Source organism: Anser brachyrhynchus, assembly GCF_964034855.1.
Source record: "Anser brachyrhynchus genome assembly, chromosome: 13".
Taxonomy (NCBI): Eukaryota; Metazoa; Chordata; class Aves; order Anseriformes; family Anatidae; genus Anser; species Anser brachyrhynchus.
Window position 1 is genome coordinate 1,808,459 of NC_137708.1, and position 27,787 is coordinate 1,836,245.

General features: G+C 42.3%; 2 protein-coding genes across 14 annotated transcripts; one reads left to right on the forward strand and one right to left on the reverse strand.

Moving 5' to 3' along the window:
• Positions 1–13: 13 nt before the first annotated feature.
• Positions 14–24,268, forward strand: KIF4A (kinesin family member 4A; the record flags this gene model as incomplete). Of its 11 annotated transcripts, none has more annotated exons than XM_080554256.1 (33): positions 14–251; positions 1,115–1,305; positions 1,597–1,689; positions 2,486–2,652; positions 2,882–2,976; positions 3,185–3,304; positions 4,453–4,628; positions 5,678–5,739; positions 6,435–6,570; positions 6,841–6,899; positions 7,106–7,211; positions 7,908–7,973; positions 8,307–8,492; positions 9,153–9,256; positions 10,225–10,369; positions 10,835–10,945; positions 11,693–11,776; positions 11,930–12,043; positions 12,270–12,425; positions 12,825–12,919; positions 13,366–13,495; positions 14,349–14,519; positions 14,928–15,035; positions 15,733–15,810; positions 15,902–16,003; positions 16,713–16,874; positions 18,249–18,368; positions 19,097–19,219; positions 19,872–21,421; positions 21,638–21,705; positions 22,509–22,575; positions 23,363–23,456; positions 23,789–24,268. In XM_080554256.1, the coding sequence occupies 29 exons, from the start codon at positions 14–16 to the stop codon at positions 20,055–20,057; spliced, it is 3,684 nt and encodes a 1,227-aa protein (XP_080410382.1). In that variant the 3' UTR covers positions 20,058–21,421; positions 21,638–21,705; positions 22,509–22,575; positions 23,363–23,456; positions 23,789–24,268. The 11 variants fall into 11 exon arrangements, with proteins under 11 accessions (XP_080410382.1, XP_080410385.1, XP_080410380.1 ...); XM_080554259.1 differs by having other exon boundaries at positions 19,872–21,249; XM_080554254.1 differs by having other exon boundaries at positions 19,872–21,705.
• On the reverse strand, positions 23,717–27,385 carry TAF9B (TATA-box binding protein associated factor 9b). 3 transcript variants are annotated; one of them, XM_080554295.1, is made up of 7 exons: positions 27,239–27,385; positions 26,726–26,807; positions 26,505–26,641; positions 26,300–26,434; positions 25,741–25,822; positions 25,053–25,166; positions 23,717–24,892 (listed from the first exon to the last, which is right to left on the reverse strand). In XM_080554295.1, exons 2-7 carry the CDS (start codon positions 26,802–26,804, stop codon positions 24,726–24,728), a joined length of 714 nt encoding a protein of 237 aa, XP_080410421.1. In that variant the 5' UTR covers positions 26,805–26,807; positions 27,239–27,385; the 3' UTR covers positions 23,717–24,725. The 3 variants fall into 3 exon arrangements, with proteins under 3 accessions (XP_080410421.1, XP_080410420.1, XP_080410419.1); XM_080554294.1 differs by lacking the exon at positions 27,239–27,385 and adding an exon at positions 26,909–27,057; XM_080554293.1 differs by lacking the exons at positions 26,726–26,807; positions 27,239–27,385 and adding an exon at positions 26,845–27,041 and having other exon boundaries at positions 26,505–26,658.
• Positions 27,386–27,787: the final 402 nt, after the last annotated feature.

Here is a 27,787-nt window from a genome sequence, read left to right on the forward strand (position 1 = left end):
TCGCCTCGCCGAGATGGTGCGGGAGGAGGAGAAGGGCATCCCTGTGCGGGTGGCGCTGCGCTGCCGGCCCCTGGTGCCGAAGGAGACGAGCGAGGGCTGCCAGAGCTGCCTGTCCTTCGTGCCCGGCGAGCCGCAGGTGGTGGTGGGCAGCGACAAGGCCTTCACGTACGACTACGTGTTCGACCCGGCCGTGGAGCAGGAGGAAGTCTTCAACACCGCCGTCGCCCCCCTCATAAGGGGCATCTTCAAAGGTCGGTGCCAGCCGGAGCCGGGAGGAGGCCCCGTGTGGTGCTCCGTCCTCATAAGGCGTCTCTTGGGGCTCTAAAGAAGCTAAAAGGTCAAGGGTAAAGGGTCCAGGATCTAAGCTAAAAGATCTAGGATCTAAAGGATCCAGGAGCTAGGCTAAAACATCCAGAAACTAAAAGATCCAGGATCTAAAGGATCCAGGAGCTAGGCTAAAACATCCAGGATCTAAGCTAAAAGATCCATCCAGAAGCTAGGCTAAAAGATTCAGGTTCTAAAAGATCCAGAGGCTGATCCAAAAGATCCAGAAGCTAGGCTAAAAAATCCAAGAAACAAAAGGTCCAGGAGTTAAGCTAAAAGGCCCAGAAAGTAAAAGGTCCAGAAACTAGAGCAAAACACCCAATCTTGCCTGTATGCAGCCATCTGAACTCCGTACTACCATCAACATGACCTGTCTGTGCTCACTGGATTGTTTTTGTACCTGAATACATATTTTTATAAAGCAAGAGGATTTTGTTAAGAATTATGCCGTGATCTAATGAGCATCCTGTACCAGCAGCTGTTACTGTTGCTGGAGTGCAGCTGGAATGACAGAAAATTTACATCGTGTTTCTCTGGTCGCTCTGTTGCTTTACTAGAGTTAGTCTGCCAAAAAAAAAAAAAAAAAAAACTGGAATACTAATTTTATCTATGTTTTTTATTTTTTTTTCCTCGATGCTGCTAACTGTGACCAGTGCATAAAGGTTGTATAAACTGCCAGTGAGTGATAGTGCTTGTTTGGAAGGCTGCTTTTCCTGGAATGCTGCTTTGCTTCTCAGTTTCTTCTGGTTTCTCTTTGGCTCTCTGATTTGGGTGTTCTTTGTTCCCCTAGGGTATAATGCTACTGTCCTAGCCTATGGACAGACGGGATCTGGAAAGACGTATTCTATGGGAGGTGCCTACACTGCCAGTCAAGAGCACGAGCCGAGCGTGGGGGTCATCCCTCGCGTAATCAAGCTGCTATTTCAGGAGAAGGAGCAGAGGCAAGACTGGGAATTTGTCCTCAAAGTCTCCTATTTGGAGGTAAACATTGTTTTGGTTTTCAAACTGTTACAAATTTATGAGCTGCAGGTAAAGTGAGCTTTAATGAGGCCACCTCCTTCAAGTAATAGGCGCTTAGGAAATCAAAATGTAAGACTATATAAAGTCTTGTCAGAAACAGGATTCTGGGTCCTAGGCATCCTTCTCTAAAGGTAAGATGGGTACAGCATCATGTGAAATTATCCCTGATTTCAGGGTAGTTGCACATCATTTTTATGCGAGTTGTTCTCTTGAAAAGCTGCTGAATCTGAACTGCTGTTTTGATGCTTTCAGATCTACAATGAGGATATTCTAGACCTGCTCTGCCCATCAAGGGAACGGTCTTCTCAAATCAGTATACGGGAAGATCCTAAAGAAGGCATAAAGGTCTGTTGCCCTGTTAGAAAGGGGTCGATAAGGGGGCAATATTGCTGGGGACAAATGTTTCGGTGAAACAACTGTCAGTCTACTTGAGCACTGCTTTGTATTTGTACGTATGAAATCACAAAAACCGCTCCTTCCTCTCAAAATTCAGCTATCCATGATCTTTAAGTTTACTCCAAGTGGAACACTAATAGGGTTAAACACTCATGACAAAGTCACTTGAAAGTCATAATCTGACTTTTTGTTTGAAGGCTAATTTAGGTGAATACCTGAAAATGTTGTAATTCAGGTTCCTTCATCAAACTTCAAACCCTGTTGCAATTTTACTTGCTAAAGTCATGTGCAACAAAGGGATCCTGACAGAAGCTGTTCAAATGCTAAAGTTACTTTCTTAGCAATTTCCTATAGATGCATGTTTATAGGGTAGAGCAGGAAAAAACCTTGTGCTACTGCATGCTCTGTGTACTTGATCTGTAGTTAAACCTATGTCCATCAGTTATGCTTCATTCATGTAGTTTGTTTGTAGTGGTGGGGAGGCTGTTGGTTGTCATACCCAGCAGGTAAGTGTGCAAGACACCTGGAGCTTTGATCTGTCAGTATTTTGTGTGATCTTGTGCTGCTCGCTGTCATCTCTAAAGAGCAGTGATGCAGCTCCTCCATGAAGTGAGACTGTTGCTTCGGAGTGCGTGTGTACACAGACTTCACATTGCAGTTGGCTAAGGCAGGAGATAACTTTGCTGATGTAGAAAGTCAAGAGTGAAGAAGAAGAGAATAAATGATTCTTTCTTCCTGGATATAGATTGTAGGATTGACAGAAAGAAATGTCGCCTGTGCACAAGATACTGTATCCTGCCTAGAGCAAGGGAACAATTCCAGAACGGTGGCTTCCACGGCAATGAACTCCCAGTCTTCCCGGTCCCATGCCATCTTCACCATTTGCATCGATCAGAAAAAGAAAAATGACAAGTAAGTGCTGCCACAGCTGCTCCTAGCAGCTGTTAGATTCAGACTTGCTCAGGATTTCATTCTCTTGGATTAATGCAGCTGAGCTACTCTTGAGACACTACCTTTATTTAGCGGTTTCTGATACCAGGTATTCTTTGAGAACTGGAGCTCAGCTGTAGTAACCACTAGACTGTTCCTTTCCTAACTTTGTATTTATTTGAGAGAGTAAAATAGTCTGTTTCTGCCATAGGAACAGCAGTTTTCACTCCAAGCTACACCTGGTTGATCTTGCCGGCTCTGAGAGACAAAAGAAGACCAAGGCTGAGGGAGACCGACTAAAAGAAGGTCTGTAGGAAAAGGGCTGGTATAGCTTGGGTTTCTTTTGAGTTCATAAATCAAGTCCTTATCAAGAAAAGCCATGTGGTTCTTTAATATTTAAAATTAGCACTTTTTTTAATTAAAAAAAAAACACATTGTTTTGTAAAAAGGGCAGAAACTGGCCAATTCCTAGCCACTGAGGTAGCTCTACTCACTGTCATCTGTTTGTGTGCAGGTATCAACATTAACAGAGGTCTCCTTTGCCTGGGAAATGTAATTAGTGCTCTAGGTGATGAAAATAAAAAGGGTGGTTTTGTTCCCTACAGAGACTCAAAGTTAACAAGACTGCTGCAAGGTAAGAGACGGATCATGGCAAAGCCTAAATCTACTGATCCATTTTAAAAAACTATCAAAAAACCTAACAGCCATACAACTAGAGCCCAAAGCGGGAACTGCTGTTGACAGTGATTGCATTTGCTGGTTTGGTTCCTGTTCTCACTGTTGCTAGACCTCTTCTGTACTCTTCTTTTTAGGTTACAAATGCTTTGAGACAGGGACTCTTGAGTCTTGCTCTTTCACAGTTACTCTGTGATGGGAGGAAACATGATAAATTCAGTGCAGTTCTTCTGGTGGGGAGAAGGAGGATGAGAATTTTAAATCTGGAAGCAGCAGAGATCTGTTTTTATATCCTGATTAAAACTACTTACTGGAGTTTTATCACTACCAAAATGAAACTCATGCTGTCTGTGCCTTCAGTGTGCACTTCAAATACTGGTGTGTTTTTTTTTTCCCTCTTAATTTCTTCATGGTGCTTATTTTTAATAGTTGCTATGGTCTTTTAATACATATTATTCAAGACAAACTTTAATATGGGTGTAGCTAGAATAATGCAGTTTACTGGGAATTTTTGGATAGTTGAGTGATTTTGTACAAAAAGATAGGCTTTTCCAGTATTTTTATATCAGAAAATATCTAATGCAAGGAAAGTGGATTATGCAGAGCTGGATGTGGGGCCTTCTTCTCTGGCTGAAAGCTTTAAGTAGCCAATATGCGTTAGTGTGAAACCAGAGGATAAGATGCTGTGCAGCTTGGTGATCTGAACGAATGTGCTAGTCAGTGCTTCTTTGGATTGGAGATCAGTGTGAATTGTGATGTCTGGATATCCATGGAGGTCTTGTGTAATACTGTGTGGGAGAAGGGAGGGGAAAAACCTGGAAGAACTATACTAGAAATTACTTATAGAAATTACAGTAGTTGCCAAAATTATTCAACAGGACAACAATATCCCCGGAGCGTCCAATGTGAAAACATTCCTGCTTAGAGTTGAAGCAACTTTGGGACTCTGGTATTCAGAAAATGCTTCTGAGACAAAACTATACATAGATATGATCTAGCTGTAGCACGGAGATGTGCTATGCTGCCTTAAGTATCTTAATAGTGATGTCTGGCTAATTATTTTTGCTCTCTGTCAGAGCACTGATGGTGTCCTGTTTTCCTTCTCAGATTCTCTGGGTGGTAACAGCCACACTCTCATGATTGCCTGTGTTAGCCCAGCAGATTCCAATCTAGAAGAAACTCTAAATACTCTGCGTTACGCTGACAGGGCAAGAAAAATAAAAAACAAACCAATTGTCAACGTTGATCCCCAGGCAGCTGAGTTGCATCATCTAAAGCAGCAGGTACTGGACGCTTTCTTCATGTGGTAAGACCAGATTTAGCCTTTTGGTAATCAGCTCAGTGAATGCCAAGCACAGATATAGGACACCTACACAAAATACGGGGAAATATTCACTATGTGTTTCTCCATCTCTTGAGATGACCGTGTAAGTGCTGGACAGGGAATACGTGAATGCTTCTTGTAATTCTACAGCAACCGTTCCCTGTTACAGAAAAATTGTATCATTAGTGTGATTTACATTGGCCTTCCACTGGACAAAACATTGCTTGCCTGTTAGCCTACAGGCAAAGATAGAAATACAGTGATGGTTGCCGTGCTGCCTTCACCTGCCTCCATGCAGCAGAGTGGGAAGTGAAGAGCAGCTTGCGGTCAGCTTTGGAAGAGATAAGTTGCATAAACTGGAATTGGTTAAATCCAAAGCTAGAAGTGCTACGGAGCTTATCTACTAGAGATAGCTAAACCAGGCTCTCTGCGCTTACTTGGCAGCAAGTATATGATACAGCTTTCTTAGCTCTCCATAGGAACAGTCCATAGCCTGGTTTGAAATTGAGCCAGTAAAGTGGTTTTGATTTTGCATGTGAGCATTTGCTAGAGTTTAGTGAACACTTATTAATGTACTGTAAACTCAAATCCCGCATTCAAGTAGCTTAGGAAGGTGAAGGATCTGACTGTCTCACATGAAATGCAGCAACAGAGCATTGGTCCAGCAAAGTGTGAGGCCTTCCCTTTGACTCAGTGAGTTCTCTGGCAACCCGCACAGAATGGCATGTTAGCTGCCTGCAGGTGACTTAGCATGCTGAGCACGCTGTGACCTAAGCGCTCTTGGTGAAGAGAAGGTCGGGTTTTTTTTGCTTGTTTTTTTATGAACAAATTACTTCAGATACAGTAGAGACATGATCCCTTCCCACAGGAAGCAGTAAATAAATAGTAGCAGTAAATAAAATCTTGGAGCAGGTGACTCATTAAGACTAAGGTTCTGAATTGTGTTCTTTCAGCCATCTAGTTACTGTATGAGACAAACGTACAAGCAGTAATTGTTTGTGTTTATAGGTACAACAGCTACAGGTGTTGCTGCTGCAGGCCCATGGAGGGACCCTCCCAGTGTCTATCAAGTAAGCTTTGTAGATTGTTCTCGATGTAGCTAATAGCCATCACACACCAGCAAAGGCTTTAGATCTCTTTTGCTCCAGATAGTACTGTAGAGTGAGGATAGAGCAAAATTATTGCTTTCTAAGAGGTTCTCAAGATTTTTTTTCTCCTTCTTTACATTTCGTTGTACTAATTGAAATTCCATGCATGTATGGGTCATGTAGTTTTGTAGCAAACCCCTTAGGATTGCAGAAATCAATTGTAGGAAATAATTAGAGTTCATTGCCTAGTTCCTTTTTTAAGTATGTGTTTCTCAATCTTTCCATCCCTCCTTTCTTTCTTACCCTTCTACCTCTAAATATTTGGCACCTCTATGTCCATCTATCTTAAAAGAACAAAGCAAATGGAAGAGTTTGAACTGTGTAGATGTTGTCTAAGGATATTTCAAAATCCATGTTAATGTAGTTTACAGGCTTAGCATTGGTTAAACAGCATTATTTTTAAAAAGGGGTCTGTTTTCTTTTCTTGCAAGTGTCTTCTTTCAGTATACTGTATTCTTCAGAGATTTTCAATTCAGATTAGACTTCCTCCAGTCTTTCTATTCATCAGCTACAACCTGTATATGCTGTAAGTTATTTAGGAAACTTGGAGGTAATTTCAATGCTATTACAAACTTCCGAAGTTATGCTCACGAGCAAACTGGTCCTTGATATTTCAGTAGTATGGCACCTTCAGAGAATCTGCAGTCCCTGATGGAGAAGAACCAGTCACTAATGGAGGAGAATGAAAAGCTGAGCAGAGGGCTGAGTGAAGCTGCTGGTCAGACAGCACAGATGTTGGAAAGGATCATTCTGGTAAGGCTCAATTACCTGAGAGGAGCCTTAAGTTGCATGACTTTCCCTCTTAGCTGAAGATTGATAGCAGCTCTTGTACTAATGGCATGCTAAGAGTGTATATTCCTGCCAAAACTGGTGTTAGGACTTCCAAACTAGTGGAAGAAATTGTGGAAGACATTTTGGCGCATTGATTTGCAACAGGCTGACAGCATGTCTTTTGCTACAAATAAATTAGCTGTCTCTTACTTTTATCTTCCTATAATTCAGTATAATTCTGGCTTCTCTTAGACAGAACAAGAAAATGAGAAGATGAATGCCAAACTAGAGCAACTTCAGCAACACGCTGTGTAAGTCTGTTTCCATACCCTACTTGTGCTGAGGAAATGCATTTCAGCATTAAATGTTCTTGTTGGGATAAACTGGATAGTGTCTACTTACGTTTGTTCATCCAGACCTCGTTTGTATGTTCTGTGGGGAAGTTTATTTTATTGTCACGTGTGACACAAACCTGCCACACAAGACTCACGGACTTATTCCTACGTCTGCATTGCAGATGCAAGCTTGATCTCCAGAAGCTGGTAGAGACTGTGGAAGATGAGGAACTAAAAGAAAACGTAGAGGTGATTCGCAATCTGCAGGAAGTGTTGGTTCAGTTGCAGGTAAAACTGAATTTGAGGAGATAAGAGTGTGTGCCAAATGAGTTCACTAATGGAATTCAGTGCTCTTATGCTGATGTGCTGAGCAGTGGATTTCACTCAGCAGAAGCCTTCTTTAAGGAGCCCAGGAATTAAAAGTATTAAATGACTCTTAACATCCGCTTCCAAACAAGCTGCACTTTTAATGCAACAGAAAGGCTACTTGTGGCTGCACGTGTTGGTGGGATGGCAGGGGGATGGAGGGAGAGGAGAGTCTCCATAAAATAATCTGATGGTTGGAAAGTAGTGTGGATTTACAATCCAAAGACTGGAAGCTGAGTTAGAAACTTGGTAGTTTTAACGAGCAACCGTAATTACAGAAACATGGAATTGTTGCATAGAAGTTACCAAATCTTTGTCTGATTGGGAACTTCTCTGTTCCACCTCACTAGACGTTTCCCCACCTGTCCCCAGATTCCTAACTCTTATGAGGAGCTGGCTGCCAATGCTGGAGTCTGGAGAAGACTAGAAAGAATGTCTTGTCCAGGCAGTCTGGGAGGAGTCTGTTCACTGTACAAAAGAAGTCAATGATATCCTCTTTTCAGGGACAGCTTTCTGGACAGAGAATAACCTATGTTGTCATTATAGACCAACAGGCTGCTATTAACTTCATATTTTCTACCTTTATACCAATATATTTTTTTCCTCTATCCTATACAGAGTGAAAGCGCTGCCACAGTGGAAGCTGTTGCAGAGATGGCAAGTTCTGAACAGGATGCTATAACTGTAAGTGAAGGGAGTCCTTAGTCTGCAGTGCAAACCCAACCAGGGCATGTCTTTATCCCATTACTCCTCTTTTATTTATGTTATGCTGTTTTTTTTAATTCAAGTGACCGGTAAATAATACATCACATTTTTATGTGCTGCTTTTCTACACCCTTGTTTGCTCAGTTAGTTAAGATCAAAAACCTGTGCTCATTTCTTTTTTTTTCTTTTTTTCTTTTTTTCAATATCTTTTTTTTAAATCTAAAAATTAATCTGAAGTGTTCTGCAGAAACTAATCACGTAGTCAAAGAGCTTTAGATTGGCCTCTGCAGCTCATTGCTGTGTCTTCTACAGAAAGCAGAAACGGGACAGGATACCAAGAGATCTTCAGATGACTTCAGCACGCAGCATGCCCTCCGTCAAGCACAGATGTCCAAAGAGCTGATTGAACTGAATAAAGCCCTGGCTCTGAAAGAAGCACTTGCCAAAAAAATGACACAGAATGATAGTCAGTTGGAGCCCATTCAGTCCCAGTACCAGGTAAACTCTTACAGATCCTTACAAGAGCTATTTCTTGAAGTTTCTTTTTCCCTGATTCACGGATTCACTTTATGTTGAGGAAGAAAGGGAGAAGATCTGTCCTTTCATGAGCATGTTGTTGGGTCTTTTTCCTTAAGTTATGGTTACTGCCCCTTTGGGCATGGGTAAGAAGTTGACTACAGGTGTCAGCAGAGAATGAGGAGAAACCATGTCTGATTATCTACATATTGTCCTACCAGCTGAAGATGGTCTGTTCCCTGAAATAAGTTATTGGCCACTGCCTCTTCTATGTGAAATGGGTTTCTCAACTTTTTACTCAGAGATTTACTTGGCCACACTGAGCCAAAATGCAGGTACTTCATTGTTAAATTTCATAGTGCAGCCAGCTGATCTGTCTTCCCTTATTCACCAGTTGTGATGGGGTCTCTCATCTCTCAAATTGTTTGTTTGTAACTTTTAGTTTATGTTAGGATGGTTCTGTGGACTCTGATTTCAGTGTATTGAGGACTAACCCTTTTGACACGTGCTGTTTTTAAAAAATGTTTTACAACCTCTTGGAAAGAAACATGGTTCCTTAAGGTCTTCCGTCTTAAAGCTTTGTCTCTGAAGTCGGGGTTTTGAGGTTTTTCCTGTGAGGCTTACTACTCCTGTCCTTTCTAGACTAACATCAAGGATCTGGAATTAGAAGTCAGCAATTTGCAAAAAGAAAAGGAGGAGCTGATCCTTGCTCTGCACATGGCAAAGAAGGATGTCAACCAAGCCAAGTAAGACTGACTACACAAGCTGCATGGCTTATAGCACTGAAAATTGTGTTAATGCACCTGAAAAAATTCACTGTCTTGGCCTTACTTCAGCTATATGGAAAAGCTCTTAGTTTGGTGTAAGCACAGGATTAAGAACAGTGCACCACTGATCCATGGTAGTGTGACATACCAGGGAATACTTGTATAGACTGTAGATGTCTTTGGTAGAGTGTGTTCTGAGGCTTTGAAGGAGTAGGTGCTTAACTTTAAAAGAATAATTGGTGTTGGAAACTTACCTTAAACTAACATTAAAATCTGTGTTTGTTATTAGAGTTCAGAAAAGCAGCTACACATTTCTTGCATACACGTTAAAAAGCAAGCAAAACCAAGCAAAGAAAAAACCACAAATATATGTATCAGGGGCGTTATCCTGCCCACCATTCTTTTCTGTGGAGTTGAAAAGGAGGTCTTTATAATTCAGTTGTGAGGTGGGAAACTGGAGAAGTAGATAGAATATGAAGAAAAACTGGATTCATCTAACGTGGACGACTCAGGCCCTTGGTGCCGTAGCATCTCTTCTGGTAGCACTGTAGTGATCTTTTTGTTGTGAGTCCTGACTGTGAATGGTACCGTTTTCTGTAACAAGACGAGGGGTCAGCACAAGATTTTTCTGTGCTTCAACTCCTTAGTGCTGAGTCACTTGTAAGTAACTGGCCTTTTGTCCGAGACATTCTTAGTTTACAGAAGACCATTCCCCCGCCACCTGGTAAGTAGTCATTGAACCGTGAGGTACGGTAGGCTTTCTGGGCCTAATCTTCCCTTTCACATGCCATGCGAGTTGTATGAATTGCAAAGAAGCCTGAAAGGATCAGTGGGAAAGATGATACAGAATTGCTTCCTTTTTCATATGGTATCTCTGAAGTTGGAGAACGCTTGTTTGAGAGTAACAGTAATTAGGGGCCTGTTCTCAAAGTGTGGTTTCTTTACAGGCTGAGCGAACGGCGTCGGAAAAGACTTCAGGAGTTGGAAGGGCAAATTAATGAGCTGAAGAAAAAGCTGAATGAACAATCAAAGCTCTTAAAGCTGAAGGAATCTACGGAACGCACTGTCTCCAAACTGAACCAGGAGATCAGGGTAACTAACCCTAGCAGTTCTCAGGCTTACCCCAGTGTAGCCAAAGCGGTTTCCAGACAGAAGATATTCACAATTTCTGTTTATTATGCTGAGGACACCAGTCTTTTGGTGAGAGGCTTTTGGCTACGTGACCGTCATTGCTAGTGTGATGTAGTAGGCAGATGACTACTGTGACTTGGAGGAAAAGAAGTCTGAAGTGTCTTCTGACTGTCCTGATAATTTGTTGCCTTTGTCAAGTCACTTCACTTTGAGTCCCATGAGTGCATCATGCGTATGTGTGTTTTCCTTTTTGGTGCTTTGCAAGCATCCTTAGGCATATACTCCAAGGGGGCAGCATATTGTGGTACTTCCTGTCCACCACCACCCCTTACACCCATATCCACAAACCCACAGCAGGGAAATGTAGGTCGACACTACCCAGGGTCAAAGCATTAGATAATTTTTCCAGCCATTTCTATATTCCAGGAAATGAAAACCCAAAGGGTACAGTTGATGCGCCAGATGAAGGATGATGCTGAAAAATTTAGGCAGTGGAAACAACAGAAGGACAAGGAAGTGATCCAGCTGAAAGAACGGGTGAGCAAACAATAAGCCCCCAAACAGTACCTCCCTCTTCAGAGTGAAACAAATCATTAATGTCTTTGCTGCAAGGCTTTGTTTAATTTGCAAGCATCTGGAAAAACATCTGGGGAATGCTTTGAAGATAACAAAACGTTAGCTCATACGGTTACCACCTTTCGCCACTTGTAAAAGGACTTGCTTATGTCTGGAACACTTAAAACTATCGATAGTCATCATCATTCAACTCTAAAGTAGAAGCAAAAAATATTTAATACTTTTAAGTATTTAAAGTTGTAGGGTTGGGCCACAAAATGGGAGGTATTCAACCTTTCAAAGGAATATTGAATCTCCAGATAAACAGCAAGTTAATTAAATACATCTGGCTTGTAGCATTCATGTGTAATGTCGAACATACATCTGTACATCTTCATTTCTGATCTCACAGAAATTCTTGCTGTAAAAATCTTACTCTCCAATATTTTGGATGATACATTTTAAGCTCATGACTTGTAGTCTCTTACAACCTTCAGGCTCCTAAACCTTTTTTGGTGGAAATTGTGGAGCCTCTTCTCTAGTCATTTTAAGCCTAAGAGCCAGTTGTTCCCAATGGCACTGCATGGCTTAAGCTTGTAATGATCAGTGAAATCATTGTCATGAAGCTGTTATTGTTCTGTAATGCATCTCTTCTGTTTCAAGAAGTGTGAAACTGGCCATAGGTATTAAGGTGACACGTAATTTTCCATCCGACTTGTTTCTATGCAGGATCGCAAGAGGCAGTACGAGCTACTTAAGCTTGAACGAGACTTTCAGAAGCAGGCCAATGTCCTTCGGCGCAAAACAGAAGAGGTAGGGAGTCAATACCTGCTGCAAACTCCTGACCGGTTCCTAAACGTCTGAAAAATGTGGTTGGAGGTTGCAATCTGAATACCTCATGTTTTCAGTCAATAGATATAAAGTGAAGTAACTACCATACCATTTTTTGTGTAAACTATCTTGCAGGCTGCAGCTGCTAACAAGCGCCTAAAAGATGCTTTGCAGAAACAACGGGAGGCTGCGGATAAACGGAAGGAGAGTCAAAATCGGGGAATGGAAGGAGTTGCTGCACGAGTAAAGGTGTGTACCAACTTTTTGTGCATCCCCATAAGAACAAGGCAAACTTAGCTTTGTTAACTCATGAGGTGCTGCTGGGGTTGATGGCTGGAGAGCAAGGGGTTGGAACATGGAGTTACTTATTAAGGGAAGCAACTTGATTATGCAGTTCAGCTGTGAAGGCATTTCAGAGAAGGAGCCTGTCCTTAAGCTGAGACCGCAGTGAACCACTGTACTGTTTTTCCTGCAGGGCTGGCTGGCAAATGAAGTAGAGGTTCTCGTTAGTACTGAAGAGGCTCGACGGCACCTTGCAGACCTTCTGGAGGACAGAAAGATTTTGGCACAGGAGCTCCTTCAGCTTAAGGAGAAAAAAGACTCTGGGGAAAACCCACCTCCAAAGCTCCGGGTAAGAGGGAAATGCCTTGTTACCTGTCCCACATCGACGATTGCTTGGCAAGTACTGTGCCTTACTCTTACTCCTATTTGACCCCTTCCCTCAGAAGGGAGGTAGTGATGGTTCCTTTTCTGGAAGAAAGGATTTAATGTTCTTACTGTCCTGTGACATGTCAGGGAAGAGCTGCTTAAGTAACCTGTTACTTAATGCAATGAATCTGATGGATGTGAGTGGGTCACAGCTGTTATCAAAGACTATTGGGAAGAAACAATGGGATTTAAACTGAAGAAATACTTGAAGGCTTTTATAATAATACTACTACTTTTTGCTGAAATGCCTATAAATGAAAGATTGGCTCACATGCATTGCTTCAGATATTGCTCACTTCTGTCTATTGCTGTAATTCTGTAGAGGCGCACCTACTCCATCACAGATTTGCAGGCATCAGAGGCAGACCTTTCTCTATCAAAGCAGATAGAAAGCCTGGAAACTGAGATGGAGCTCAGGTAAGATATTACTATAAAGCTGATTTGCAGAGCTTGCACCTTAAACTGTTGGCTTTTTTTAACCTTGTCTTTATCTGCAGTTGTGCTGTGAAACAGAAGAGAAATTGGAATAATTCATTCAATGACAATGAAAATTAGAAAATAAGACGATATGGTTTTCCTGGTTTTATTTTTTTATTTTTTAATGCAGGGATTTAAGGACACAACTCAGTCACTAAAATTGTTTTATTCTTAGCTGTTTACAAGCATTTGTGAGTGAGGGAAACGCCTCTTTTAACTGGAGGCGTGGAGGGGAGGAGAGACTGATGTAGCGTGACAGCTGGAGTCTACGTTTCTAAGCAGCCACAGTATTAACTTGAACTATTTTGTCTAATATTCTGATAACAACAGTTTTAGCCCAAGTTCTCTTTTGTGTTGTGACTTCAAATATGTGTATTCTTCCAAAGGAGTGCCCAGATAGCAGACCTACAGCAGAAACTGTTAGATGCAGACAATGGAGATCGCGTGAAACAGCGTTGGGACAATATTGCAACAATTCTCGAGGCTAAATGTGCTTTGAAGTATCTCCTTGCAGAGGTAAACTGAGTCTACCTATTTTAAAACTTTAATTTTTAGTAATGAAGTCTGCTTAGCCAGGAATAACAGAAGTGAATAATAGGCTGACAGCAGAGATGATGAATTCAAGTGAAGTGTTTTTCTGAATGAGGTTTATTTCCCCTCATGACTTCTGATTAAAATATTCTTCTCTACTGCAGATCATTTTGGGGAGTGAAGTCGAAAAAGATCAGGGAAGAGGGAAACAGTATAGACATGGGTCTGGAGGTGCCAGTTAAAACTCTGCTTGCAGAATGCTTACATGATAAGAGTAGAAGGGAAGAGACAAATTTCAGAAGTGGAAGATAAGAGGATAAGGTACCTAAAAAATAATTCCTGAATAAATAGGCAATCTGCAGGAAAAAACAGGGCAGTACTCTGAGATCAGAATGGATGTTGGGAGGGGAGAAGATCGAACAAGATTGTCATTCAGTTGATTCAGCAGTGGTCCGATTCTTACTCTCTTCTACTGCCCATCACGTGGCAGTCCCTGGCACCCAGAGACTAATGGAATAGAATAATGGAAATTATATGGAAGAGCATTGGTATGGGAGGGGGTCGTCTCTTCCCCCGTGTGCTCAGATTTAACATGCTGCAGGAAAGGAAATTAGGAACTGTTAACAAGGTCTCCTGCTATCTGTTTTGCACTTCCGTACTGGCTGTCAGATGTCTAGCTCTGGATGTCGCACTTATTCCCCTTGTTGAAGTGGCTGTTCCACTTCTTAGGGTGGTTGGCAGTTAAGCAGAAGTGCTACACCTTCAGACTGCGTTATTTCTGTCCCAGTGCACGCTATGAAATGTGGAACCAAGCAGTCACCTTGCTTCTGTCTTTCAGCTGGTCTCCTCCAAAGTGCAGGAAAGCAAGCTGGAGAGCAGCCTTCAGCAGAGTAAAGCTAGCTGTTCAGACATGCAGAAGATGCTGATTGAAGAGCGAAACCACATAACAGAAATGGAGGCTGAATTCCAAAATCAGCTTTTGGTACAGGAACAACACCACCAGGAGAAGGTAAAACAGGGGAGCTCTCAAGATTTCTGTCACTTGCGTCTTAGAACTCTGATTCCCAGATTTGCTCATAGATAAAGGCAGTGGAGACATCCTGAAACTGATCTGTTGCTTTGTGATTGATGGAGATTTGTTGGACTCTTGCAGGATAGGTAACAAAAGCCAAAGAAATCTCCCTATTCATCTTCTGTCCCTTGCAAGCTATCTTATTCAGTAACTTTTCACAGTGTTTTAAGTGTGAATGTTACATCTCAGCATAAGATAACTTTGAAAGGAGATCAGGGCAAAATAATGCTAGAAATAGCGGAAAGCATCTTCTTTCTGAAACTGTCTAGGCCTTTCATGTCTGAGCTGCCAGATATCTCTTTAGGAGTTCACACCTCTTCGTCTGTTATATTAACTTGCTTTTAGGTTCTGTACCTGCTTAGCCAATTTCAGCAAAAAGAAGCAGCAGAGAAGAAACTGGAAGATTCGTTAAATGAGCAGGAGAAACAGCTGCAAGAGCGACTTAAGTTTCAGGTAATGCCTGGATGTGTTGTTTTTTTTTTTCCAGAGGCTACTTGTTACGGGCACATGTTAATTGGAATAGTCGCTTTACAGTGAGGAACATGCACAGGAGTTTGAGGGCACTTCCATTTGTAGCTAAGATTAATACATTTACAGTTATTTAATGGAAGAAGAGACATTCTTATTTGAGCCTGAAGAGCAACTGTTCCCCGAGACCTACAGAATCTGACTGGCTCATGCAGACTTCTATGCTCAGGATACCTTTAGTTAAGATGGTCAACATGTTATTACTAATCTTTTGCTGAGCACGGCTCCACTGTGATATTGGTGGTAGAATAGCTTTAGCTAGACCGTATTAGCATGGTACACACTACCTTGTCTTGTCACTTCCTGCAGAAGGGCATGTTCAGTGATGCATTAGGGTAACATCCATCCTAGGTGCACCTAATTTGCCAGTAAGCCTTGGAAATAGAGGAGATTTTAGATCCTAAGTTGTCAGCGCAACTGAAAGGATCCAATATTATGCATAAAACTGGGTAGTAGCACTAATGATTCTCCTGATCTAGAAGTCAGACCTGATGTCTTATTGTAAAATATAGAGAAACCCCTCTGATGTTACAAGAAAGATCCAAACATAAAAATCTGTCCCAAACTACTACTTGTCCTACCCCCACGTAAGCCTATAGATTTCATTTTGTATTGTGAACAGGAGGAAGAGCTGGAGAAAATGAGAGAGATCTGTGAGAAAAACCAAGAACTTCTCCAGGAAAATGACACTCTTAAACAGGTAGAGATCTGTACAGACATAAGTCACACGGGAGCATCTTGGCAGTTGGGTTAGTATGCTTCACAAAGCTAACTTTTGTCCCTCCTAACAGAAATTGCTGCTTCTCCAAGTTGCCAGTGGACAGAAGCTCCGTCGCATTCAGCAAGGGCCACCCGAGTCTCCAGATTCTCCTTTTGATTACATTCCACCCAAAGTAAAGTTGCTGCATACCAATGTTCATTCTTGTATTGTACCTAGGTTCTTTCTGAATGTTAATGCTGGCCACTAATAATCTTGGTATCTTTCACCCATGTTGCTTTTTACAAAGTATCTTGTTACGCTTATTGTAGTAGGCCTGTTCTCTACATCAGATGGTTCCTAAGGTTTCTGTTTTCAAAATAATTCTGAAAGTGGTTTGCATTTTTTTCCATCTTAAAAAAAAACAACAGCACAAAACGCAACAATGATAAAAAAAGCCACATTTCCTCAGTTTAATTATGTCTGACTCTGCATGCTTCTTAGTAATCCAGGTATCCAGGTGTTTTCTCTGTAGCATTTCTGGTCTTTGAATCCTGGAGCAAGGTACCTGTTATAGCACACTTAATCATGGCTCTGCAAAAGATCCAAAGCTTAGTGCTGAGAAGAATAAATGATATGTGTTATAGTCTTGGCAAAATAGTTTTATACTAATTTTTCAAGGATTTGTCAACTATATTTTTATGGACTCTAGCACTTTAAACTGACTGCTTAATTGAACTTTTAATCCTTGCCAGTTTGATCATTTGTCTCTTCCCTTCCCTAATCTTCTTGGCTGTCTGAGAGGAACGGGGATATGGTGGTGGGACTCTAAAGTGCCTTAATAAAATGTAAATCCACTATTGTTTCTTCTGGGGCCTCAATCCTTGTAATTTCTCTGTGTATAGCCAAAGACCCGCCGGCAAACAGTAACAAAACCCCGCGCACCAACCCCAGAAATGGATGTAGAAGAGCTTTTTTCTGACTCTGCGGAGTCTGGAGAGGAGAAGGAGGATGCAGAATGGGTTCCAATAAAAGCAGTCAAAGGAGCAAAGAAGAGCATCATGGGGGTAAGATCTAGTTACTCTTTGTCACTTTACTAAAAAGGGAATCACCTGCATCGCTGAGCATCTAGCATGTGTACAGCCCAACAGTGAGATTGCAGCGTCTCCACCAACTGTTTATTATAATAGTATTATTATAATAGAACTGCTGGTATTGGTTATTTATGATCTTCAGACAGAGCAAACGTTGTGTATAGACAACAACACCTGCCTAAATAGAAGATAACTTGTCCAGTGAAAAAAACTACCACGAGCAAAACACGTTCTCTTTTACTTCTGGGTGTGCAACTGACCTAGATCTTTTAGACAGCAGCAGAATATTGAGCCCTAGCAGCTCCTTTGTTCCTTCTTGGAGCCTCTTTTAGCGGGGAAAAAGGGATGGTCTGTCACGTATCTCTATATACTGTTCCCACAGTGGTGTGCTGTGGCTCCTTAGTCCCACTGACAGAAGCTTCAGCTTCTGTGTTCTGTTTCCATCAGCCTGCTGGGCTTTGAAGCTTCAGCTTCCTGCTCAGTTAATTCCTCACAGTGTGGAAGAGGTGACTCGATGACGATCTTGTTGAATGTAAGTCACTCTGAACCAATGGACATCTCTGGGTTTGAACTGCTATAAAGCTGGACCTCCATCATGAGATGTCTTTGTACCCTATTACAAAGGGTAAATTAGTGCATGTTTTACTATCGTGTGACTGAAAATGTCAGCAGTTCCTACAGAAAAGCTTAGGAATTTGAAAGGCTAGCTTTAGTTTCTTTCACTGGTGCTTGTCACCCTGCTGAATTCTGAATTTACTCCGAGTGGTTTGGGTTTTGGTGCGTTCTTTTCTTCCACACTGCAGGAAGGAGGGTGTGCGTTTGGCACCTGGTTCTTCTGTGTTCATGCACATAGCCCAGGGGAACTGCAGTGCAAGTTGTTTCTCAGTTCTGAAATGTAGCTTGGGGTGTCTGGGCCATGCAGTCTGCTATTGCTTCATGTACCCGGACTAGCAAAGAAAATACCTCCTCTGATCCGTGAAATAGCTCAATTGGGTCACCTCCATCTAGATGGAGGACCCTAGGTACGTTGATGGTGTTTTTCCTAGTGCTTAAATGTTATCTTGTTCAACTGGCACTGAAACTAGGTTCCTTTTGGATAACTTGAAGTCAGGCACTGGATAATCAAAGATTCTTATTTTGGGGATACTGAAGCAAGAGATGGCTCTGTAGGTGGAAAGATCTTACTGCTTTTCCTGAGATGTGGGACTAGCAATGAAATAAAAGGTTCGTGATAGCTTGGAATAGTACTGTCCTTCAGGCTGCTTCAAGCGTTGACAACTATAGCAATCTACATGAAGTCTATAAAACGCCAAAGCTCTTTCTGCACAGAACTCTTCTCTTGCTTAGTGCTCCTGCAAGGGCCGGTGTGGAAACAAACAGTGTGGCTGCAGGAGGCACAAGGTGGGCTGCACTGGAGGCTGTAACTGTGACTCAACAAAATGCAGAAATAGAGACCCCGGCTTTCCGGTGAGTAGCGCTTGTAACCCAACATCCAGACTCCACAGTATGTTTAAGCGAGTTTGGATGAATGGATAATCAGTTACAGTGCTGGCATACATGCGGGGTTTGTCAAGCTAAAGCGAACACACCTCTCTGAAACCTTTGTAAATGTCACTGTAATTCACTGTTTTATCCACGGTAATTGAGTCCAAAGTTTTCTACTGCAGTGCCAGGTTTTCACGCTAAAGTAAAGAAATTTGGGCAACGTCCAAAGCCACATATATTCACCTAGTGCTAGTTGTTAGCCACCAATCTGAGGACAAGCAATTTGTCCTTTGTTAATCCCACTCAGTAAATAAAACTTGTATGTTGTCATTAAGTATGAAAGCTTAATCTATTTAAATATTTATATTTGTTCCTTTTTTTTTAAAGGAGTAGAAGGGATAATTAAGGGAGGTCAGTTGTAGCATCAGGGTGGTTCATGAACAATGGATATTCATTAGACCTCTTGCCTGAAATGTATGCTGTATTCTTGGATCTTAAAGATTTGAAGCAGAAACCTCCATAGTAATTCTTTAATTATTTGCTATTTCATGAAAGTGGTTGCCTGACAGAGGCACCTAGCATCCTGAAACATGAATTACTTTGGAACTAGAGAGAAAGTGGCTTAGAGATCCTTAGAATTTCTTCAGCTGTTGGTGGGAAAAGAGGGGCTAGATATTGTAAAAGTGCTTCAAAAGAACTCTGTCCCTCAGGATGCCACGGTGTGTGAGGACCAAACAAGGGACTCTGAAGGTTCCTTCAAACTAGAAGACCCTACTGAAGTGACTGCAGGAGAGACCTTCTTTCAGCCTGTGTGTATCACCCCAACTACAAAGGTACTTGCTAAAGCCTTTTTTTATTAAAAAAAAACAAACAAAACATCATGGTACATACACATTCAGAACCACTCGGTATGTTTAGTGATTGGATCTAAAGGGTGGTGGTTAACCAAGAAAATAAACTGTGCTAGAAAACTGAACAGAATACAGCTGTTAAGTCAGCTTGTATTTCAGTTTTGAGTCTGCTGAATTCTGAAGTTTTCATACTAAAACTGCCACGTAGGCTTTCTGTGAAAGGAATTGGAGCCAACACGCTGACTTCACCCATATTGACTCTTGTATTGCCGTACAGTCCTGCTGCACCTCCCAGCAGTGAAGAGAGACTGGGAATTGAGGAACTAGGATAAAATAATATCCACATCCAAGCTGGTCTTATGCCAGTGTGTAGTCTGACTTGGCAGATGTAGTTTTGCCTCAGGTAAACTGAATGACTTCCCTGATACGTACCCTCTGCACACTATTCCTGATGCTGTCTCATCCTGCCCAGCCCATGACAGGCCTTCAGAACTTTGACACGAGTCAAGAAATTTAGCAATTCTTGACGCTGGCCAGACAACTTCTGTATGCACTGTCGCCATGCTCCAGTGCAAGCTGTTTGGCTTCAGGGTGGTGACCAATTCCGAAATTGTCTTCCTCACTTTCCTGATAGGTCCTGAAAGATATCACAGACCAAGAAGTGTTCATGAAGAAGCCCAGCACTGCTGCTTCTGTGCTTGTGATGGATGAGGAGTCCCAAGAGAACCAGCTGCCGTTTGTGAAGAGAAAGAAGAGAATGCTAAGTAGCAACACCAGCTTTTTCTCAGGTTGTACCCCTATCAAAGAGGAAGCTGACTGAGCCACGACTGACAACCGGGTCGTGCTGCACTTCTTTACACCACAGATGAGGGTGACTTTTTTTAAAGGAAAAATAGTGTTGGGAACTCTTGCTGCAGTGTAGACTTGTCCATTGTCCAGCCTGACAGCTGCAGGGAGCACCAAGGGAGTTGAGCACTAGTTATTGCTAGATTGTGTCAATTCTTTGTAAATATTTGTATGTGTGGGGCCTGGGCAGATGTCTTCTACAAGGATGATGGTGAGACTTTCCTCTTTGGAATTTCTGGAGTGAGTGCAGATGATTTATCCAGGTTGTTCGTTACAGCTGCCTTCCTCACCCTGAGCTGTGAATGTGTCGGGTACAGATAATACATGATCTTGAAAGAACTTTGCATTTGCACTGGAAATCTTGGCTCTGTCTCTTCCAATACAATATGAGGAACTGTTCTAAACTGCCATGTGGGATCCGCTGGTGCTTGATTCTGAGGAGGCACTGTTTGCAGTCTTAAACTAGCTAGCAGATATGAAATGCCAGTGTTCTTGTACCATTTAGGGCACTGGTCTATTCTTGTTCGATGAAGTTAGAAACTTGCTAGCCCTATGTGAACGTTTTAGTAATTTTAATTTGTTTTTGTAGCTTTAATAAAGGAAATACTTTGGAAAAAAAAAAGGCCAAACAAAAAAGAAAATGACCCTGTCTTTCTTTATTGCCTGCGTGGTTCTTGGTATCCACTCCAGGATCTCTGTGATTAGTATCTCTTATTAAAATTGGTTTCAGAACTATTTTGTTGGTTGCTGTGTTCAGCTTTAGAATTTTTCTGTTATATCTTAAAAAGTAGGCAGCCCGATTTGTGTAATGCTTTCTTTTCCTTTACAGCATGAAGAAAAGTGAAACTGTTTGCCTTTTCCTATGCTAATTTCCTTTTCTCCAGTGGAAGCATTGGAGAGAATTGGTAATATTGGAGAGAATTACCATTGGCAGTGGTAACAACTGAGCTCTACCCCGTGTCTTGTGGATGAGTGGTGCATTAGCACTGTACCTTCCTTGGGCTTTATGTGTGCTTTAGGTTTATTTTTTGGGCTTGGTGCTGTATTAACCATGGCTAGGTGGCTTCTGGGCCGGTGCAAGCTGAGCAAGCTTCTCAGCCCAGGAGCTGTTCAGACATGCCTTTAATAAACATCTACGGGGAAGAGGAAGGTTTCTCCTAAATGAGGTTAGTATCGCAGTGAGTGAGTGCCATGCCTCTCCCTTTGCTGTAGCTGTTGATGACGGCTCGGGGCAGAGCTGGGCTCTGTGCAGGCCCCTGTGTGTTTGCAGCACGAGTGGGGTGATGGAGGCCCTGAAAGTGTTCTGGTGGTAAAGCTGTGCTCAGGCTCGGGCTGCAGGTAAGTGCTGTCTGTGAAAACTGCCTGCATGTGGCCTGCTCACCAGAGAGCTGTTTGTTAGGTGACATCTCTGATAGACTCTTTACTTTCCGGGTAAAAAGTCCTGGATAGTTCAAGGTGCTTGTTTCAAAGTGATTTAAACAAGCTTGTGAGTCCTTGCAAGAGGGGAAAGGTGCTCATCTCACCCCACAAGCCGCCCTCCCCTCCTTGATGCAGGGATGTCGAGTGACTCACGGCTGGCTCAGCGCTGGAACAAAGACGGGACAAAGGAACCATCTGTGCAGGTAAAATGGTACCAACTGCCTGTGGCTTCAGTAGACTTGTCCTGCCTGTCGAGAGGAGCGCACCGCTCCCCCCGCGTGCTTGTGGGCTGTGTGTGCAGGGAGCCTGGGGGGTGGCTGAGAGCAAGGTGTGAGAGAGTATAAAGCTACATATATATATGTGTACGCATATATAAATACATCTAAGTATATTAAAAAGGTAGCTGTATGCGTACGTAGGAGAATATAATTTTATTTATATGTATGTGTTTTAGAGTGCTTCACATTTAGCTATGAATGGGTGTCTGAGAGTGATTATGGCTCTATATCCTGTAGTCTATCACACATTAAAAGGTATAAATAAATATTTAAAAAAGATGTTACTGTAGCAAGAATCTACACGTGTAAGTATGTTAGTAGGTGTCTGTGAGAGTGTATGTTTTTTATCAAATATAAATTATATATTTATTACATGTGTAATATACAGGTTATATATATGTATGTTAAATACATTAAGAAGTGTCAGAGTAAAACTACAAGTAGATATATAAATATGCATATTACACAGATAAAGAAAGAAAAGGGTGAGTGTGTGAAGAAAGCATGAGTCTAAATATGTATGTATATAAAAGGAGCTTTGTGAGAGAGGTGCTTCGCATACAGGTACTTAGAGAATCTAATTTTATCCATGTGTGTATTACAGTACATGCAAGACTGAGACAGTTGTGGGTATGGCTGAGTATACGTGTATATATATATAATTATATACATAGAGACATACAATTGATGTACAGCTAATACATTATGTGTTATACATTATATTGTAGATGTGAAAAATGGTGTATGAGACTGCAGAGAGAGTATAAAAATACGTATGCATGTGAAGAAAACCAGGTGAGTGTGTTTTAAAATATATATACATCATATACTATACATATGTATTACACAATATATAGTTATAGAATATAATATGCACAATATGTAATATATAATTCATAACACAATGAAGTATTATGTAGTGTGCTATATATTATTTTATACTAATATAAAGATGAAAGGGTGTCTGAGACTGGGTGTGTATATGGAATATAAATGCATGCCTATAAAAGGTGACTGCATTACTGTGTGTGTGTGGAATAAAGCTACAGATGTAGTTGTGTAATACAGGTGTAAATAAACAGCATAGATGAGTTAGTTATATTAAAAAGTAGGTGTGTATGAGAATATATAATTAATCTACATATACATAAAATATATTACTACTTTATTTGTATACACTATTCTTATAAGGATAGTGTCTGAAGGAGTACAAGCTGTGTATAATGCATATATTTATTATATTGCATATATTCATCATGTCATGTTACATGCTGTGTGTTATATACCTTTATAAAAAGGGAGTATGAGATTGTGTATAAATACAGATTATGTACATGTGAGATGTCTGCATGTGTGTATAATACAACGATGTGTATATACATACATATTTCTAATATATTTTAAAGGTGCCTGAGAATGTGCTTATGTGCCTGTATAAGTAAATAAGTAAATATTCCCTCTCGTGTGTGTGTGTAACAAATGTACACGCACATCTAATTTGGGGTGGGAGGCTGAAACACTTTTTTCTTCAATCCTTCTATAAAGTTGAAAACTAACCCCTGTACTCTTCCTTTTTCCACAGTGAAAAGAAAGCTCTATTCAGCACTTCTTCAAGCAAAAACGACTGAAAAATCATGCCATAATTACGAAGGATACATTCAGCAGCCTCAAAACCTGTAAGGAGGTAGCTGGTGGTAAGGGATGTGGGGGGGTTGTCCTTCACTTATGAAAAAGTAGTGCTGTAAAGAGTTAGCATTCTTTTTTTGTATCCTTCTAAACACCAGTGCATTCAGTTACTTGTGCCCCTTTAAGGGTCTTACTGGGAAAACTGGTTTTGCATTTGCAACCCAATCAGAATTCTCACACCAGCTCTTCAAGCCCAAGTTGTGTCAAGAAAAGAGGCATTACAAATTAAAGCATTTACCAAGAGCCATCATTACAAAAGCACAACACTTTATTATTTAATATATATAAAAACAATTAAATTTGTTCTTCATTTTTTGTTTAGCACAGCATACCTGGGATCTCCATGCACAACAGAAGCATCTTCAAGTACCTGAAGCACCACATCAGACACCTGAAGTCAAGTTCGGAACAATTTCCCCTTCACCGGATCCCCCTTCATGCCACGATGACAGTGAGTTTACTCATTCACATGTAAAAATGGAAGCTTAACCAAATGACATCTGACAGAGAAAAAACTCTTTGGAAATAAATAATAAAAAAAAAGTTGGGGTGGGCTTTTACCTCTTCCACTAACTTCAGGTAGGGTTGTGGGTATTTTAGTAGGTGTTAAGGCCAACAGCTTTCATGTATTAATGAATACAGGTGATCAGGCTAAGTATTCTCCGGACAAATCCTCCTTACTTCTCATCTGTATTTCTATTGCTAAGAGAACATCCACAACTGCACATGGAGAATAACGCATACAACTAAAAGCCAGAAGCTATAAGTGTGTTTCAGGGGAAAAAAAGAAAGTACCCCTAGATGCTTCCCTCCTGGCACAGGACTTCTGTTTTTTTTATTTGAAATTTAGCATCTATGTCATATTCTACACTACCTAGTGTTTCCTAAAGAATATTTTATTTGGCACAGAAGAGTACTACAAGCAACTGCCTCGCCAGTCTGCAGAACCACGGACTCTTCTGTTTGAAGTAAGGCAACAGAAGAGAGGTGAGGACTGCACGCCCGTCTAACAGCGACCAGTGCTCAGCCCTGCTGTTGAGGTTCAAAAGCCATTAAAGACCAGAAGAAAAGATTACTTGCTTTTTAGTCTTTCCACAGGATGATGATCTCTCTCTCTCTCTCTCTCACGCGTGCTATACCCAACTGCATACTACCAGATTATTTACAAGCTATCATACACTTTACAGCAACACTCGGAAATAAACCCTATCAGACTCAATATGAATCACTGAAAAACAGGATGGGACGGGACAGTCTCTTCACAAATTATCATAGTCATCATCATCTTCATGCTTCCTCTTCAGGGTATTTGTTTCATTAGATGTATTCTGGGATGATACCATGTTTGTAGTAATAAGAATGTTCTTTGGTCCAATTAATGAAGGATTAATTAGGACATTCTGAACTGTCGGTGTAGTTGGTGTGGCTGTGAAGAAAAGAAATAAATAAACAGCTTGAAAAGTGATTTTCCTACACTGAATTTCCTAAACTGAATTTCCTACACTTCCAATTTCCTAAATATTCTGCTAAAAACACAAAAAGCTGTGCTGATCCGAGAAGACAGTGTTTTACAGGGGGCATTTTACCTGCTTTGACCGTTGTCTGCGAAGACGGGATCTGCACGGTGAACCTCTGACCAGTCAGCGACACTGGGGTGCCGACTTTTGTTGAAACAGATACTGTCTGTGCTGAAGGTGTACCTAAAATTTAGAACAGTTCAGTCAAAATAAAAGTAAAGAAAACACACACTTTTAAGTCTGCTTTCAGAATAGAACTTACTGTTTTCAAAGTAATAAGAACACATAGGAACGCATTGATACTGGATATTCAGGAGTCAGCTTTTCAGGCAAAACTGCAAGTTTACCACAACCACTGACCTTCAAGGCTAGCTACAAACGCACGCGTTAACAGGGAAGTGCTCACGCTTGGTCGCAGTTCTGTGAGCTTCTAACAATGGGTTTTATTTACTGCTGTTTGTAGCTCTATGTAGCGCTTACATTGAAAAAAAAACCACTCATTTGTTTCGTGAAGTCTTTTCACATATAGAAATTACCAGAAATACAGGACTAAAACCAGAGGCCAGTTATGTAAACAAATACCAGATTACGGTCATCTTTTTGAAATGAATTTATCCTGTTAGTTAAGGGGCCAAATGCCACCACGTTCAGGTGGCACCCAACACTATCAGTGCTTGAAGCAGGCTTTAAAAACATCCCCCAGGATTTTTTCCTTCATAAAATCAACATAAGAAACCCACAGTGATCTGTTTCTTACCTAAAGTAGGGGTGCTGGGCCTGCTGCTCACTGCACCGACGCTCAGGCGAGGGACTGTTATTCTTCCTGCAGAGGAGGACACCTGGCAAGCGAGAATATTTAGTTAACATCACATTAGAAAGTAACAGTTCTTAACATGAAAGTTAGAAGTGGTTCCTCCCCCCAAGCCCACAGACAGCCTATTTCACAGCAATAATTTGTTAGATCACGATTTGTGTTTGAACATGAAGTTCTCAAACTCCATGGATACGAGCTGGAGAGCTTGTGGGCTCATGGATCTATACTAATGCCCTACCTTCCTTTTGTCTTTTCCAAGCTAATATATGACTTGAGGATTTTGCTTTAAGCCTAAGAAAACTCACAGATGCACTTTTTATAGACTTTGAAGTTAAACAGCAGTAAGAATACTTGCAAATCCCTAGAGACAAAGACCACTAACATAATTTCAAGCCCTATTTGCACACACCTGTCCTCCTGAGGTGTGAAAAAACCCAAGCCCGGTAGCTCTCCCGACACACAAGGCTCACGTTCGGTGTGCGCAGCCCTGCCGAGCCCTCACCTTCTTCTGCAGGGACTTAAGCCTGTAGTTGGGCGCCGTCAGGCAGTATCTGTCCGGCGGCAGCCTGGGCCCGGAGTACGGCTTTATCAGCGGCAGCGGCGTCTGGTTCTTCTGCCTGGCGATGTCTAGGAGGAACTGAGGGCGGGCGGTGAGCTCCGGGCTGCCGGCAGGGCCCCGCGCCCGCCCGCCCGCCCGCCGCACTTACATCGCGGGGCGGCGGCGAGGTGAAGGACTGGTCGGTGCGGCACTGGATGGCCAGCCGCACGTCCTCGGCGTCCACGCTCGGCTTCTTGGCGTGGCTCGAGTACACCTTGGCGTCCTCCAGGATGGTGGTCACGTACCCTGCGGGCACACGGCCGCTCGCTGCCGCCCCCCGGCCCCCGCCCGCCGCCCGCAGCCCCCCCCCGGCCCGGCCCCGCCGCTCACGGTACGCGAACTCCAGCATCTGGTTGATGACGCGCGGCTCGTACTCCGTGATGCCCATGTCCTTCAGGATCTGCGCCATTACCTGCGGGACAGAAGCACGGCTCGGCACGGCTCGGCACGGCTCGGCACGGCTCGGCCCTGAGCCCTCAGCCCTCGGCCCGGCCCGGCCCGGCCCCGCGGTACCTGCGCGTCTTTGGGCGCGCTCTTGGGAGACGCCATCTTGGCCGGCTCCATCGCTTCCACCGCCCCCTCCCGCCGCCCGCTTCCGGCCACGTGACCGGGGGCCGGCGGGAGTTGCCATGGAGACGCGGCCTGGCTGTGAGGCGCCCGTTGCCAGCCAGCCTTTTTTTTATTTATTTATTTTTAAGTGGTGCGGAAATTAACTTTAGTTTTTAAATAAAGATACCCGTGACAACAAAGTAATACACCAAGGCATGACCAGCTCAGGGAATTGCCCCCCAAGCTTCATTAACACCCCCCTTCTGCCCAGCGATGAAGCAGCAGGGCTGTTACCTCACTCACAGCAACTTGTTAAAGTGTCGCATCCCCAGGATTAAAGAGAACCGCGAGTACTGGCAGCATGGCTCATGGCTTTCAAAGCTTGTTTTCATAGCTTAGAAGCTCCAGAGGATCTTTATATAAATTCCATGCGAGTCTCGTCAGAAGTTCCTCTCTCGCTTTCTAAGGGAAAACAGAACAACAACAAAAAATTGGTTTCATGTGATTTTGGCCAACCCAGGGATTAGCAGCATACCAGAGGTTGCAGCAGTGTTGTCATTGGGTGCCATGATCCAAATGAAGCAAGCTCTGGAGAAAGAACGACATCCACGTCAGGCCAACTGATATAACGGGGAAGGGAAGCCAACCTCTTGTCCTAGAGCAAGGAGAAATAAACAGCTGTTAACTTGGTTCACGCCTATCACACGCTGCGAAACATTCCAGCAGCAGAGAGACTCCTTCTCTGTTTCTCATCCATACGGAGGATGATATTTAACACCTGGAAGCAGTGAACTCAACCTACACAGATGTAAACGCAACGTTCAAACCCGCCCTGGGCTCCCT

Bases quoted from the DNA above. Each gene is read 5' to 3' on its own strand.
- TAF9B (XM_080554293.1), bottom strand. From the start codon at position 27,026: ATGGCAACTCCCGCCGGCCCCCGGTCACGTGGCCGGAAGCGGGCGGCG. The intron at 26,435-26,504 runs GTAAGTGCGGCG...GCCCGCCCTCAG, and splicing joins CCTCGCCGCCGCCCCGCGAT to TTCCTCCTAGACATCGCCAG. The intron at 25,167-25,740 runs GTAAGAAACAGA...TCTAAATTTTAG, and splicing joins GCCCAGCACCCCTACTTTAG to GTACACCTTCAGCACAGACA.